This window comes from Hippichthys cyanospilos, chromosome 16, assembly GCF_059441005.1.
Source record: "Hippichthys cyanospilos isolate Australia breed blue-spotted pipefish chromosome 16, RoL_Hcya_1.0, whole genome shotgun sequence".
In the NCBI taxonomy this organism is placed as follows: Eukaryota; Metazoa; Chordata; class Actinopteri; order Syngnathiformes; family Syngnathidae; genus Hippichthys; species Hippichthys cyanospilos.
This window is the reverse complement of record NC_142384.1, coordinates 18,428,672-18,442,285: the sequence shown is the minus strand read 5'-3', so window position 1 is coordinate 18,442,285 and position 13,614 is coordinate 18,428,672. Positions and strand designations below refer to the sequence as shown.

The window sequence follows — 13,614 nt, the reverse complement described above, 5'->3', positions numbered from 1 at the left end:
GTGGCACTCTCATTGTCCAAGGTTTCTTCCTTAGTTACAAACTTTTTCGATTGCTGTCAACTTTTTTTCCTCAATTATAGTAGTGATTCATGTGACTCGGAAATAAATATCAGCACGATGTTTGATACTTTCTTCCTTCAGATGAAATTGCTTAGGATATTGGCGCTCCCGTGTTAATGTTCAATATCAATTTACAATTAATTTAATTTCGTTTTTTTTTTTTTTTCCCCCAGTTTCGGACTAACCTGCAACCAGTTGTTAACACTGTACAAAACCAAGTGTGTACAGTACGTGAAGCACGCGTGCGTATGTAAAAGGCGTGTTTGTCGTCCTGCTCGTACGCTTGACGCGGAAGCTAGCCGAGACGTGTTCTCACCGTTGGCGTCTGAAACACAAACACAGAATGGAAGATTGCACGTTTGAACGACAAAACATTTGTACTGTACGTAGCTTGTGAAGAGAATGGGAACTGACCAGCGGGAGGCGCTGCTGCTGCTGCTGCGGTTTGATCGCCGTCGCTGGCTGCGATTCCACAAGACACAAGGAGTTAAAACACGTCTCGATACTATTAGCTTGACGCTAGCGATGTCGGGGAAATCGGGGCCCGTCGCATTGTTTTCGGCGAATCGTAGGACGGGCCAATGAATGGAATCAGTTCAATGACCGTATTTCACGTATTCGGATATTAACGCAGAAAGATGGTCCAGTAGTTTTTGTGCGATTAACCTCACCAACACAGACTGAACGTGCCTTCGTGTTTCGAGAAAAGAGCAGCACTGTATTTTCAACCTAAATACTGCACCGACACAACAGTAACACGCTTGATCACCATCACTGGCAACAATTCAACTAGACACAAGAGATTAGAATACATTTTGACATTATTTGCTTGATGCTCGGGATGTCCCGGAAATCGGGGCCCATTGCGTTATTTTCAGCCAATCGTAGGACTGGTTAACAAATATCACTAATTCAGTTACCATATGTTTGGACTATAAGGCGCAAAATGAAGTCTATTTATTTAGGGCCACAGCGTACTTTGAGCCGCAGGTTGTAACATCAGACATTGATAGTGCACTATCACTAGCGGCCAGAGGGCGGCGCCAAAAAACAAGGACTAAGCCAAACAAGGCTCACATCTGTAACTGTTAAAAGATAAACTAAATGAGTTCCAAAACACCCAAATTAGTTCAGTCGTTCACTGACTGCTCACAAAGTGGGAAAATCCAAAACACACTTAAATATATAAGTTACGGATATAGAGAATTTACAAAGACAAGATTTATTTTGTTTTGCTAGAGTTTTGACATTGTTTTGTCTTGTAGATGGTAAGAGAAAATACCCATATTCGAACCCAAACTTATGTATATTTGGGGAATTGCCGTAACTCTTACACTGGCTCTCATTGTGGAACTGGAGCCGATATTTATTATTAGAAGTATTTAGTCAGGCAAAAAAAACAAAACAAAAAAACATCCCGCTTGGGCCACCTCAACGGAATGTTTCTCCCTAATCTCCGCTGACATTTGGCGTCTGGCCCAAGTGTAACATTTGATCTTGCGTGCGGACTGTGTCACGTAAGTGTAGCCGGGACGACACACCTGTTTCCTCTGCGTGCGTGCGTGCGTGTGTGTGTGTGTGATGTCAGCCGAGCTGTCCAAATGCGCGCTAAGCAGAAGCACCATTTAGCGCACGGGCAACGGATTTCATTCGATGCTTTGTAAGTGACAGGAATAGGCTGTTTTTCTTTTCAAATTAAGAACTAATGAATTGAAGCATGAAGCAACCAGTGTTGTTGCAGTTGCGAAGGAATCTGGGGGTGGGGGGGGGGGGGGGGGGTAGTTTTTGGCCAGGTGAAGTGGGATTGCAATAAAATAGGGATGGGCCTTTTGTACGTTTTCGTCCGGCAGAAGCGGAGCCCGCACGCCGCCATTTGAGAAGCAGCCACTCGGCGGCGCGTAAAGCTCCAAAGCGGTTGTTGGTCTTGCGGCTGAGGTCGCGAGCGCCCGCGCGGGACGCGGCCGACATGCCGCCCGGGTCGGGCGTTGGGGAACGCCAAGGACGGGATTTTTGGCAACCGGCGCGAGAATTACGACTTGTTTGGATCCCGCCCGGGGGGATTTATGGGGGAATGAAGGGGACGCCTTTTATAAGGCTCGCGGAATAAAAGCGGCCATTATGTTTTACGGCCTGAGCGTAAAGCGCTAATTGGAATCCCTCTCCGACAAATGAAGGTTGGGAACCAAAAGCTACTTGGAATGCCCCCCCCCCCCCGAGGAAGTTTTGGAAGCGCTCCCTCCATCGGTCAACTTGTCGTCTCTGGTTCGTCAGTCTCTCGATGGCGCATCTGCCCGTCGTCCGTCAAGCGCCCGCCGCATACTCGCGGGGACCGCGAGACAACTTGACAATGAGCTAACGCTACGGCAAAATGACAGGAAGTGAGCTCGGGCCAAAAGTCCATTTGTGTGTGTGTGTGTGTGTGTGTGTGTGTGTGGAGGGGAGATATATTTATTTGTATGTATTTATTTTATTTATTATTTTTTTTAATTCTATTAAGTTATTTTTTTCTTTTTCAGACTGATCTGTAAGCTGTATAAATGTGTAAAAAAATGTATTTACTGTGTAAGGCTATTTTCTTTTGCTAATGATAAAAAGGATACAATTATTTAAAACAAGTTTTCTTATTGTCTGCTTCTTTTTCCTTGGGTGCTTCTTTTTCTCGTTTGCATCTTTCTTGTTCTTTTGTTTTTTCTTGAATGTCTTGTGTACACCTTTTTTTCGTACATGATTATTTTTTCTTGTTTGCTTCATTTTTGTGTGCGTCTTCTTGTTTCCTTTTTTCTTGTGTGTATCGGGGGAAAATGGATGCTAAAACACGGGGTTTTCAACATGTCCAAAATGGACATGATGGCCAATTGTGAATGGCAGTAAATGAGTCTGACACGGGCTAAATTAGACACCTACAGAGTGTACCTCTCCACCTTCGGTTTGCAAGCATTTAGAAATGGCGACAGCGTGACGTACTGAAAGTCGTCGTGTTTTGGCAGCCTCCAAGTGGGTTTTTTTTTTTTTCGTTTTTTTGAATGCTTTTCCTTTGATATCCCACATCAAAAAAACATAAAAAAGCCCGAGCTGGGTCAAAACTTCCCCCAGGGGTTAAATATCACGTCACGGACACTTTGATTGATGAGAATTATGTTATAGTAATTCTATTTAAAAAAAACATTCGAAAATGGGCCTCACGAGACAAAACATTTTTCTTCCGTTCCGGTCGACATTCCCCCCACAGCGGAATAAAAATGGCGAATGTTCCCGAGCGCGCATATTGCGTTCCAATCGACGCCGGCGGGACAGGTGTCCTGGTCCATGACTGGGAGTCCTCCTTATAGAAGGTGATGATCTCTTTGGTGACCATTGGCACCGCCGGGGAGAATGTCAAGCTAACTCATGTGTCAAGCGGCCTGCTAATAATGCCCCCCCCCCCCCCCCCCCCCCCCCCCGGAAAAAAAACAAACAAGATATGGCCACCGCCCAAGCGGCGTTAATGCCACTGAAAGCAGACGTGGGCATATTCAAAAATAGATCCTTTTCAAAAGCAATCTTGCGGGGTTTTTTTTTTTTTTCGAGCGGGAACGAGGCGGATGTCGGTCACGTCCGCGGCGCGACGAGCGCTAGGCCTCGCGGGGGCGCGCCGTACACGCCTTCCAAAGTCATTCCGTGGCTACACCGAATCCCTTTGCACCTTTAGGCACTTAAATGCGGAGGCCGCCTTAAATCTCGGCGGACCGGCGGCTCTGCGAGCGGCGGCTAAAAATAGACGCCAATTAGCCTACTGTGCTAACAGCCTTCGTTTGACAACAACTTTACGATTGTCGGCGAGGCAGGAAGGACCCGGACTGGACCGTGACTCCATCCGAGAGGACTTTGGCACCTCTCACCTGTCGCGGGGCAGGATGACCACGGGCCAGGAAGGAGGGCCGCCGCCTCCTCGCGCCTCCCTCAACTATTCTGGTGGCTGTTTATTGGGCCGTGTGGCCCCTTCCAGATCTGGGGGGGGGGGGGGTCACACCGTGCCCCCGAATTGGCCAGCGCTGATTTTCGGACGCCCAGGCCTTCGGCCTTCATTTCTCTATTTATCTTATTTTCAGGAAAAATTCATCAAATTAATTTGTTACACACGCATTGTCCACAGTGTAAGGCGCAGCGCTTTCTAAAACGCTCCTTCAACGAATGGCCTATTTTAAAACCCTTTTCATAAACAGGCTGGGCTTGCGTTAAGCATCCACTAGATGGAGCTGGGATATGGAACATGGTCATATCGAGCATGTTTTCTGCACGAAAAGGCTCACTGCATTGAATAGAAGCTAACGTAGTGGCTGGGGTTACACATGCAGCCACCAGATGGAGCTGCGCCAAAGGGAAAGGCAACAAAACAGCCAGATAATTCAGTCAAACTATTAATAGACAATCAAAAATGAAGAAGAAATATGGTGTGTGCAAATTGGAATCAGAAGAATGGTGATAAAAGATCTCGATGACATTAAAAGACTATTTAGATCAATGCCAAGATGAAGCAAGCGTTAGCGAGAATATAATTGATTCAATTCAATATTAAGCTGAATTTTTTTGTGATATTTTGTTTTGTTGATTTAAAAACAATTTCTAGATTGATTTAGAAAATCATGTTTTCTTTTATAAAAGTTTTTGCGCCTTGTCTCTGTATAAATCGCTTCAAAATTGGAGCATATTTAACATATCCAACATTTCTATAAATACATTTATAGCTGAAATGTAGAAATAAAAATGGAAGAATTTACATTGCGATTAAGTTTTTTTTTCGACCCCCAAAAATTAAAGATGGCAAATTACGCGAGGTATAAATCGCATGGGATTATGAGTCAGTTTTGGAGATTGTGACGTTGGCCCGGTTTCGGACAAGGATGCAAAACAATTCCTATCGTTCTGTTGTGTTTTTCTGTCTGTCGTTCTGTCTGAAATAGAAAAAAAGCAACTTTTTTTCAACTTCCGTTGACCAGCTTTCTGCGCAAATATCTGGCCTTCCCACTTGCGGCTGCGCTGACGCAGTTCAGTCCAAAAAATGCGCTCTACAAAAGTCCCGAAACCAATTCCCGAAAGGCATAGTAGACCCGTTGGATGTGTGGTCAAGAACCGTCACCCGCTTTCATGGAGACGCGCGTCCCGACTAAGCTGCGCAAAGCGCAGAATAGAAGCTAGGCCGCCGACGGGGTTTTAGGTGATCGACGTCGGCGCTCAGCTCTTCTTTTGTGAGGACACGCCGGCGGTTTTGGCGCCGCATCTTACCGGGCTCCTGGAGCTCAGGCATGTCTGTCACAGTCACTTCCAAAGCGCGGCGGCGGAGGCGTCGCGGTGGTGGTGGTGGTGGATCTGCCGGCCTCCGCTTCCCGCTCCATCCCTTTTTATCAGCTCACCTCCTCCTCTGTCTCATCTTCTCCGAGTGACGGAGCGCTTGTCACCTGAAACCTTGGCAGCGGCTCGCAGAGCAGAAGATCAGGGCCGCCGGAACGCCCCCCCCCCCCCCCCCCCCCCCCCCCCCCCGAGGAGCTCCTCGTCTCAGGCGTCAACGTGCCAGCGCCGCCACCGTCGATCAACGGGGCTCCAAAAAGAGGAAAAAAAAAACGGGGGCGGCGACAATACGTCTGTCCGAGCCGTCGGCGGCGAGGGGGGTCCTCGGGTTCAAGGTTCTCAAAGAGTTCTTTAGGAAGTACCCTGAACTCTCCCGGTGACCCGGGCGCAGGAATGCCTGCGGGTAATTTTACAGCTGATGGAAATATAATCTACACGCACAATATCAGGCATGGGCACAATGGGCACCGCCGCGGCCGCTTCAAAGCAAAACGGCAGACTTCCTCCGCTTGTTCTGGCCACGGCTTCTTGAGACTTTTTCGGCGGCTCGATTCATCACGGACGTCCGTCCGGCCGGCCGTTTTCGACGGTCGCTCATCTCGACGCCGGTCGCCGGATCGTCGGGGCCGATCCCAGCTGTCTACGGGCAGTAAGCGGGACGGCAAATTTCAAGTGGCGAAGTGAAGCTGGCAACCGGGGCTGAATTTTCAAAAACGAAAAAATGAAAAAAAAAAAAAAAACTTTTTCAATTTCATTGTGAAAATTTTGCATTCTGGTAAAGCGCCAAGCTAATATTTAGCTATACAAGCAACATTACTAACGTCTCCTTCACATTTTCGCTTCGACATCCAGCGTCAACTATCTATTTTAAAAAAAAAAAGCCGCCTAAGGTTTCCTTTTTCACAACACGTCATTTGAACAGGCGACAAAGTGAAAAGATGCATATAAAATGAGCATTTATATTCATGCTAGGAATAGCACAGCTGTTGAAGGTGTTTAAGAGTGCTAACGCCTGATCGGTGACCAGATCCGTCATCTCAAGTTCTGCAAAAAGTACATGAGTCAGCTTCTTATTTATAATCTCCTTCCTTATTAGACGTTTTATTGCACTTTAAGACATGACATCATCCTTCTTCTCAGCTGTTGTTCACGCAGTAGAGCTTTTCTTTTATGTTCTGTAGCAACACGTTTTACTAAAGCACAAACGTAATGTGCTTTCGTCCATTTGTTTTTAATGTGTTTGTGTAACGTTAAAATATATGCTTCTTTCGTAATTACGGTATTTGTTTGTTTGTTTGTTTGTTTTAACCCAGTGCCATTGAACGATCGTAACAAGCGGAGGGTGTCGTTGCAGGTCTTATTTTTGGTCATTTGGTGGCCTCTGTCGTTCAGAAGGGAGAAGTGCAGCATTACATGATCAGCAAACGCGTGAGGGTTTTATTGCGGTAGTTCGCATGAAAGCATGAAATATAAACTTTTTAAAACATTCTATTCACTACTTTTCGGTTGTTTGATGAATAAAAAGGAATGCAAATGTTGTCATTGACTTTGAGAACTCTTATTTTGATAGGCAAGCGGAACGGAAGCGCTTGACTTTCTCTTTCACACCAAAAACATTGAAATTGTTTACAATTAAACGTTATCCGGCAGCGTATGCTTGACTCCTGGACGTAAAAATTTTTTGGGACGATTGGTGTTTTTTAAAGCGATTTGTGTTAATGCGTTAACCTAAAGAAAACCCGGGTTGTCGTTTAGTAAGGAGCTCTTATCTTGACGGAGAGCAGCGGAAGTACCAAACGGAGTTCCTTGAACGCGGCGTTGCTCCTGACTGTTGTAAACCGGTCGTTCTGATACAAGAAAATGAAACCTTTATTATCATGTTTTTCTTTGTTTTTATCGTTTGTATGGATTGAGACCGCCCGGGGCAACAATGGCAGGAGGGTACGTGTTTTGCTCAACAATCGTCACATTTGCTCCTCGCTGAAGCCGTTAAGCGCGGTCGTGCTAAAAGGCTAACGGCAGCTTGTGTTGTGTTGTTTTTTTCCTGCTCTGGCAGGTTGGCGACGTCCAAGATGCGGAATTCAGTGATTTTTCCGTGCCTCTGGAACATTCTTTTGAAGTTGGTGAGGAATATTTTGGGCCGGTTTTGTGCATTTCTGTGCTGCTGTTCGATTCAGTGCCACCACTTCGCGACCACACGCCATTCATAAATATGCAACTTTTTGATAAACGATTATGAAAATCGACTTACCGAGTTTACCGAGCGGCGCTCGGTGACATATTTGCAAACTCTGCAGTCTTATCATCAATTCGGCGCGTGTCCATTGAGATTTACGTCTCCGTAGCTGTTCCAGTCGTCCTGTCTTATATATTTTGCTGTCAACGATTGAACCGTCGCCGACATTTGAAAGCGACATTAAACAGGTGCGTTCAAGCGTGAACTCTCGCGCGATCTGTCTGCAGATGACGTAAGCAGGTTCCGGCCTCGAGGAACGCTGCTGCTGAAAGCCGGCAGGGAGACCGGAGTGTTCCTCAATCAGAACCAACTCACTCACAACGACAGAGTCAAGCTCAAAGTAAGCCTAAGCCGCCAAATAAAGCGATTGGGGAAAAAAAAGTTACAAGCTCAACTTTAGCCCTTATTTTGTTCTGAAAGTGACCTGGCCCCTCCCCCCAAAGTATGCCCCCGTTTGTATCATAAGCAATTTTTGTTTTTTGTTTTTTTTTAGCAAGTGGCATCGGTGGACGGTCTGTACCGAATCCGAGTGCCTCGGGTTTGGCTGCAGGCCGACAGACAGACGGAGCGGCAGATGGACGGATACCTCACCGCCTTCGTCAGAGCCGTGAGTCCCTCGACAGTATGGTCAAGAATCGTGGAACCCAATAGGCTCAAACTGTTTGTTTCTAATCGCGTCACTCGCGTTCATTCGTGCGAAACAGAGTTTTAGGGCTGTCGTCATGGAACCTTTTTTTTAGAATTGATTGAACGTTTGCATAAGATGTATTGCGAAGCAATCTTTGCCCATTTTCACCAGTTGTTGTCTGTTGCTTCATTTTCCAATGAATTTGCTCTCAATTTGAAAAGAAATGTAGCATTCCTGCCTCAGCTTCAAATCAGCTTTGCAGATGCGCGCAGAAACCCCGTTGAACAAACGTCAGCGAATTCCCGAGCCGCTTTGGGTCCCCGGTTTTCACGCGCCGTGAATGGCGAAGCGTGCCGGTGAGCTAACTTTGACGTTGTGGCCTCGCGTCGAGTGCGCCATGGTGGAGTCTCGGCTGAGCGACGTGATCACGCTGCACGCGGACGTGACGGGCGCGCTGATCGGCGTTTCCATCGTCACGCTGCCCGGCGCCTGCAGGGGGACGGAAGTGGACGAGCGGGTGGACCTGGAGCTCTTCAACACGACGCTGAGCGTCATGGCGCCGGTCAACGCGCCCGGGTGGGTCGCCGCAAATTCTTCTCGTCCTCCCCGCGGGCTTTCTCTGCGTGCTCCGGTTTCCTCCCGCATTCCAAAAACATGCACGGATGGCGAATCGGGACAACCCAAATGGCCCTCGGGTGCGTTGCGAGACGGCCGGGATGGGCGCCAGCGCGCCGGCCTCCCTAGTGAGGATAAACGGCGGTAGAAAAGGGCTGCTCGGCCGCCTCCGTCGGTTCGCGTCACTCGCGGTTGCGTCGCCGGGGGATTCTTTTTGATGGCAGCAAAATGTCCCGGCAGGCCCGAGACGGCCCTGTTCCTGGAGCGCATGGAGCAGGAGTCGGAGAAGAAAGGCAAGAATCCCCAGGAGCAGAAGTCTTTCTTCGCCAAATACGTAAGTGGGTGCGCTTCCTCCCAGCTCCCGGCGCATCCTCGGTCTCGGGCGGGCGGGCGGATGTTGGGCCGCGCGCCCCCCCCCCCCTGCTCACTCGCCGCCGCTCGGCCGCTGGCTGTGCTGTTGTGTTGCAGTGGTATTTGATACTGGGAGGCGCTATCTTCCTCATGGCTTCCAATTCGGCACAGCCCCCAGCAGGGGGAGCCAGAGAGCAGAGCTGAAAAGCAGACTTCCCCCACTGGAAGTAAACATGAGAACGCTTCATTGTGGCTCCTCCTCCTCCTTATCCCCGCCCCGCTCATTTCCTCACGCACTGGCCGCCCGCGAGCTACTTAACGGCAGAAAGCCTAGGCGCCTGTAAGAAGGCAAACACCTAGCGTCTCGCCGCTGTTTCGGTTAGCGACAGTGACGTGAGACTTGCTGGCGGCGTCAGTCGCAGCCGCCAAACAGTTGTTTGAAGCGGAGGCCACTATTTGAGGAAATATGGCACTTTCTAACCCTGGCAAGATTGGACATTTCTAACCGGGAATGATTGCGGAGCAACGTAAAATCACGGTGCACTAACTACCGCTACCTCTAACCTCGTCTTCTTGCTCTTGACTTTATAAATAAATATATATGCATTTATTGTTTATTTTTTTTCCAGTGGATGTACATCGTTCCCCTAGTTCTCTTCCTGATGATGTCGGGCGCACAGGACCAATCGGGGGGCGGAGCCGGCGGCGGCGGAGCAGCCAATGGCGGCGGCCGATGATTTAGTTTTTTTGTTTTCGTTTCGGGATTTTATTGTGAGCCGACGGTCAATGTGAGCTTTCCTTTTTCGAACCGCTGTGAAGAGAAGAATAAAAGTATTTATGAGCCCGTCGGATGGAATTGCCTTGAGCTGACGGCATGTTCATTCCCCTTTCCAACAACAACTAAACTTAGTTTTGTAACCGCATCTCCATAGCATACGCCGAGTGAAGCGGAGCCATACGTGACATCGTTCCATACGACTCAAGTTAGGGTATGATGCAACATGAGGGCGAGAGCTCATAAATGGAATTTTTTTAAGCTCACTTAACAAGGACAAGAGGAAATCCCATGTTTTCAGATGTGGTTTTTGGTTTTTTTCAAAGAATTCTCCATGATTTTAGTCTTCTTTTGTTAAGAGTTCAAACAGTACGTGTAAGTGATCATGGGCTTTTCTTCATTTTATAACAGATACGAAGGTAAAAGCTGTTTTTTGCATATTGGTTTAAAAGACTTTGAAACGGAAAGGCGGCGGGCGATGTCCCACCGGAGCGTCGTCCACGTTTACGTCAACCCGGGGCTGTTTTAGTGCCGACGCCCCGTCCAAGTGTGGCAAATATTTTGGCCGCTTATTTCGGGCGCCCGGCTGACCTCCGGCCCCGCCGTGACGGATGCGCTCCGCGTGCGCTCCGCGTGCGCGCGGCTCTCCGTCAAACTGCCGCGCCTCGCTTTCAACCAATGTGGAATCAACGTTCGCTTGCGTAACCCTTACAAGAAAGTCTCCCGTGAACGGTGTCCCACGTGCGCCGTGTCAGAAAAGTTCCAGGAACGGGTGTTCTCAAAGTACTGATGACTCTAAAGGGACATGTTTGCTTGCTTTCATCCACTACAGGAGGCGGCCATTTTGCCAAGTTTTCGCCAGCGAAAATGACATCCCAGTTACATCGCAGCACCGATCACTACAAGTAGCCGCCGTTGGTCGTTACTTGAGTGACTGTGATGTCATTTTCGGTCACCAGCAAGTGACAAAATGGCCGCCTGCGTCCTGATGACTACTCCGTTCGTGGAATATGAGTTAAGCGGCAAAATCCACCCGCGGCGAGGCCCCTTTTGCACATTTTGTCAACCATTGCGCTTGGCTCAGATAACAGCCAACCACGGCTCAGCTTAGGAAGGTCACATGACCAAACTACCCCCCCCCCAAAAAAAAAAATGTGACTCACGATTGGCTGTCATCTGTCAGCAGAAAGCGTCCGCCTCCTGAACAATCCTGCATTAGTGGAATACAAGTTAAGCAGCGAAACCACCGTGCTTTTGTTCATTATAGGAGGCGGCCATTTTGCCGCTTTTCGGCCACTGAAAACGACATCGCGCCTCGACTCGGACAACCACCCATCCCGGGAACGTCACGTGATCAAACTACCCAAAAACGGGCGAGCCGTGATTGGTTGTTACCTGAGCAACTGTGATGTCATCTTCAGGCGACAGCAAGTGGCAAAAGGGCTTACCGATGAATTTACAATTAGCGGTGTAGCATAATGTATATAAATGTAAAGACTTTTTGGGGGGGCCGCGGAAGCGTGTTTACGGCAAGCCAGCGAGTTGTGAGTGCGCACGGTTGGCAGCGGCACTCGCAGGGAGCACCCGGGGGGAGGGGCGGTTCCGTCGGCGACAGCTCCTAAATCCGGGCGCGCCGGCCGGCGAAGTGATTGATTGAGGGTCCTACGGCAAGGTTTATGTTGCACTAAAAGCCGGCAGGCCTCTTGCTTTTAGCAACACATCAAATGTGCGCAGCTTAAGCCGGGAGACTTTGCCGTCGCTTCCAAGAATACCCACGCTGTACCGAGAAGCTTCTATTTGTTGTTTTTGGAGGGGCGCTGATACTAACCCGCGCTAAAGCTAAGTGCTAATGATGCTCACCTTTTTCTAAACCTTTTTGTTTTCCATCAGTAATAGAATGGCAAAAAAATAACTTGTATTTGCTGTTTTTTTTTCACGAAAATCTGGTTGCCTGAAAAAAAATTGTGATAAAACAGTTTGATTGTAATTGTAATAAAAGTTTAATTTTGTCGGCAACATTTTTTTGCTATCAGTTTATCAGTTAATTGCTACAAAAACGTATCAAACTGACAGTACAGTTTGATTTTATTCACAAAAAAAGTCAAAGAATTTGGCAAGTTTCATTTTACTGATAAAAAAAAAAAAATCCCCAAAAAGAATCTAGGCAAAAGTCAAATTTCTGTTTTTGCTATCAACATTTGTGAAGAAACAGCTCGCTTTCGTTCAATAAACATTCAGGGTTAGGGTTAACCCTTTTTAAAAAAACACAAATCTACCTCCCCCCACAAGATGCTATCAAAGTTTATTGTGACAAAACAATTTGATTGTGTTAACAAACTTTCGCAGAAATTGAAGGCTTTTTATCCTGTGTTGACCCAAAATGTCACATTAGTATTTATTTTTCCTCATATAACAAGTTGGAAGTCAAAAATGCTGATTTTCTTTTTTTAAATCTACATTTTTTTAGAATGTCTGATTTCAATTGAATTGAGACCAAAAAAACAAACAGAGATTTAACGTCAGAATGCGTTCACATCGAAAGTCATTCGGTGCCATCGACGCATTTTCACGTCTTCTAAGAACGCAATACGCACGCTTTTGAAGTGTTTTGCCGTGAGACGAAGACGGACGCGAAATTGTCTGCTCACGCTAACGAGGAGGCCGGCGTAGCTGCGCACTTGTCGGCGGCGCGACGCGACGCGACGCGACGCACGTGTCGGGTCGGGAAGCGAAACCGCGGCGGGCGGACGGACGGGCAGCTGGCACCCGTCAATCAAGCGCAAAGCATCGGCGCCCCTTACGCCGCTCTCCATTTCGCTCATAGCGCCGGCGTGTTAGCGTGTAATCGGGCAACGCGAGAGGGGCGCTAACCTCGTAAACGGGGGTCGAAGGTCAGCGGCGGGCGGACATAAATGCGCCTCATTAAGATGCCTGGGCTTCCTCGAAGAGTCAACAGGTATTCACATTAACTCAACGCCAGCCCGAAACATGTCGTTTCTTTTCCGGGTACTTAGTTAGGCTTGCAAATCGGGTCAGGGATTTCGAGAAGCATTTCAAAGTTGATCCCGGGCTTCAAATCGGGCTTTAAATCCGGGTTAGGGTTACGGAGCGGGGCCTTCACTTGGAGATGGGCTTTCGAGTGAGGGAAGGTTTTCGATCTGGATCGGGCTTATATCTTCAATTTGGAGATTTTGAAATGAGGGGTTTTGGAGCGGGGTTTTCAATCTCTTTTTAAGTCGGCCTTGGCCTTTTGAAGCAGGGGTAGGATTTCAAACTGGAATTGTAGATCAAGGTTTCCGAGTAAGGCGTATATTATTAGAGTTATGAGTTCGGATTAGGATTCGGGTTTTTAACGTTTGAAAGGACGGTTTCGAGCGTAGTGGGCTTTCAAACGAGGGGAAGGCTTCAAGACAGTAGGGTTGGGAGTCTGGATAGGGGCTTCAAATTCGGATGGCGAGCCCCCGTCGGGGGTCGCGACCGGGGTGTCGGGCTTGAGCAGAGGTTCTGAGCCAGGATTGGGTTTTAAGCCAGTGTGACGTCCGTCCTGTGTCATTTTTTTTTTTTTTTGGTGACGTCTGGCACATGCTGCCTCCACGTGGATGCAAACGTGTCATCCGGTGACAC

At 48.0% G+C, this 13,614-nt stretch overlaps 1 protein-coding gene across 4 annotated transcripts; it reads left to right on the top strand.

Moving 5' to 3' along the window:
- Positions 1-7,158: 7,158 nt before the first annotated feature.
- emc10 (ER membrane protein complex subunit 10) lies at positions 7,159-10,071 on the top strand. 4 transcript variants are annotated; one of them, XM_088438077.1, is made up of 8 exons: positions 7,159-7,326; positions 7,442-7,508; positions 7,849-7,961; positions 8,115-8,228; positions 8,641-8,825; positions 9,105-9,198; positions 9,333-9,438; positions 9,845-10,071. In XM_088438077.1, the coding sequence occupies exons 1-7, from the start codon at positions 7,246-7,248 to the stop codon at positions 9,417-9,419; spliced, it is 741 nt and encodes a 246-aa protein (XP_088294203.1). In that variant the 5' UTR covers positions 7,159-7,245; the 3' UTR covers positions 9,420-9,438; positions 9,845-10,071. The 4 variants fall into 4 exon arrangements, with proteins under 4 accessions (XP_088294203.1, XP_088294200.1, XP_088294199.1 ...); XM_088438074.1 differs by having other exon boundaries at positions 9,333-9,442; XM_088438073.1 differs by lacking the exon at positions 9,333-9,438.
- Positions 10,072-13,614: the final 3,543 nt, after the last annotated feature.

What these genes read in the sequence shown, in the direction of transcription:
- emc10 (XM_088438073.1), top strand. Translation starts at nt 7,246, where the DNA reads ATGAAACCTTTATTATCATGTTTTTCTTTGTTTTTATCGTTTGTATGG. An exon ending in GGGGCAACAATGGCAGGAGG is followed by an intron (nt 7,327 to 7,441) that starts GTACGTGTTTTG and finishes CTGCTCTGGCAG; the next exon opens with GTTGGCGACGTCCAAGATGC. An exon ending in GGAACATTCTTTTGAAGTTG is followed by an intron (nt 7,509 to 7,848) that starts GTGAGGAATATT and finishes ATCTGTCTGCAG; the next exon opens with ATGACGTAAGCAGGTTCCGG.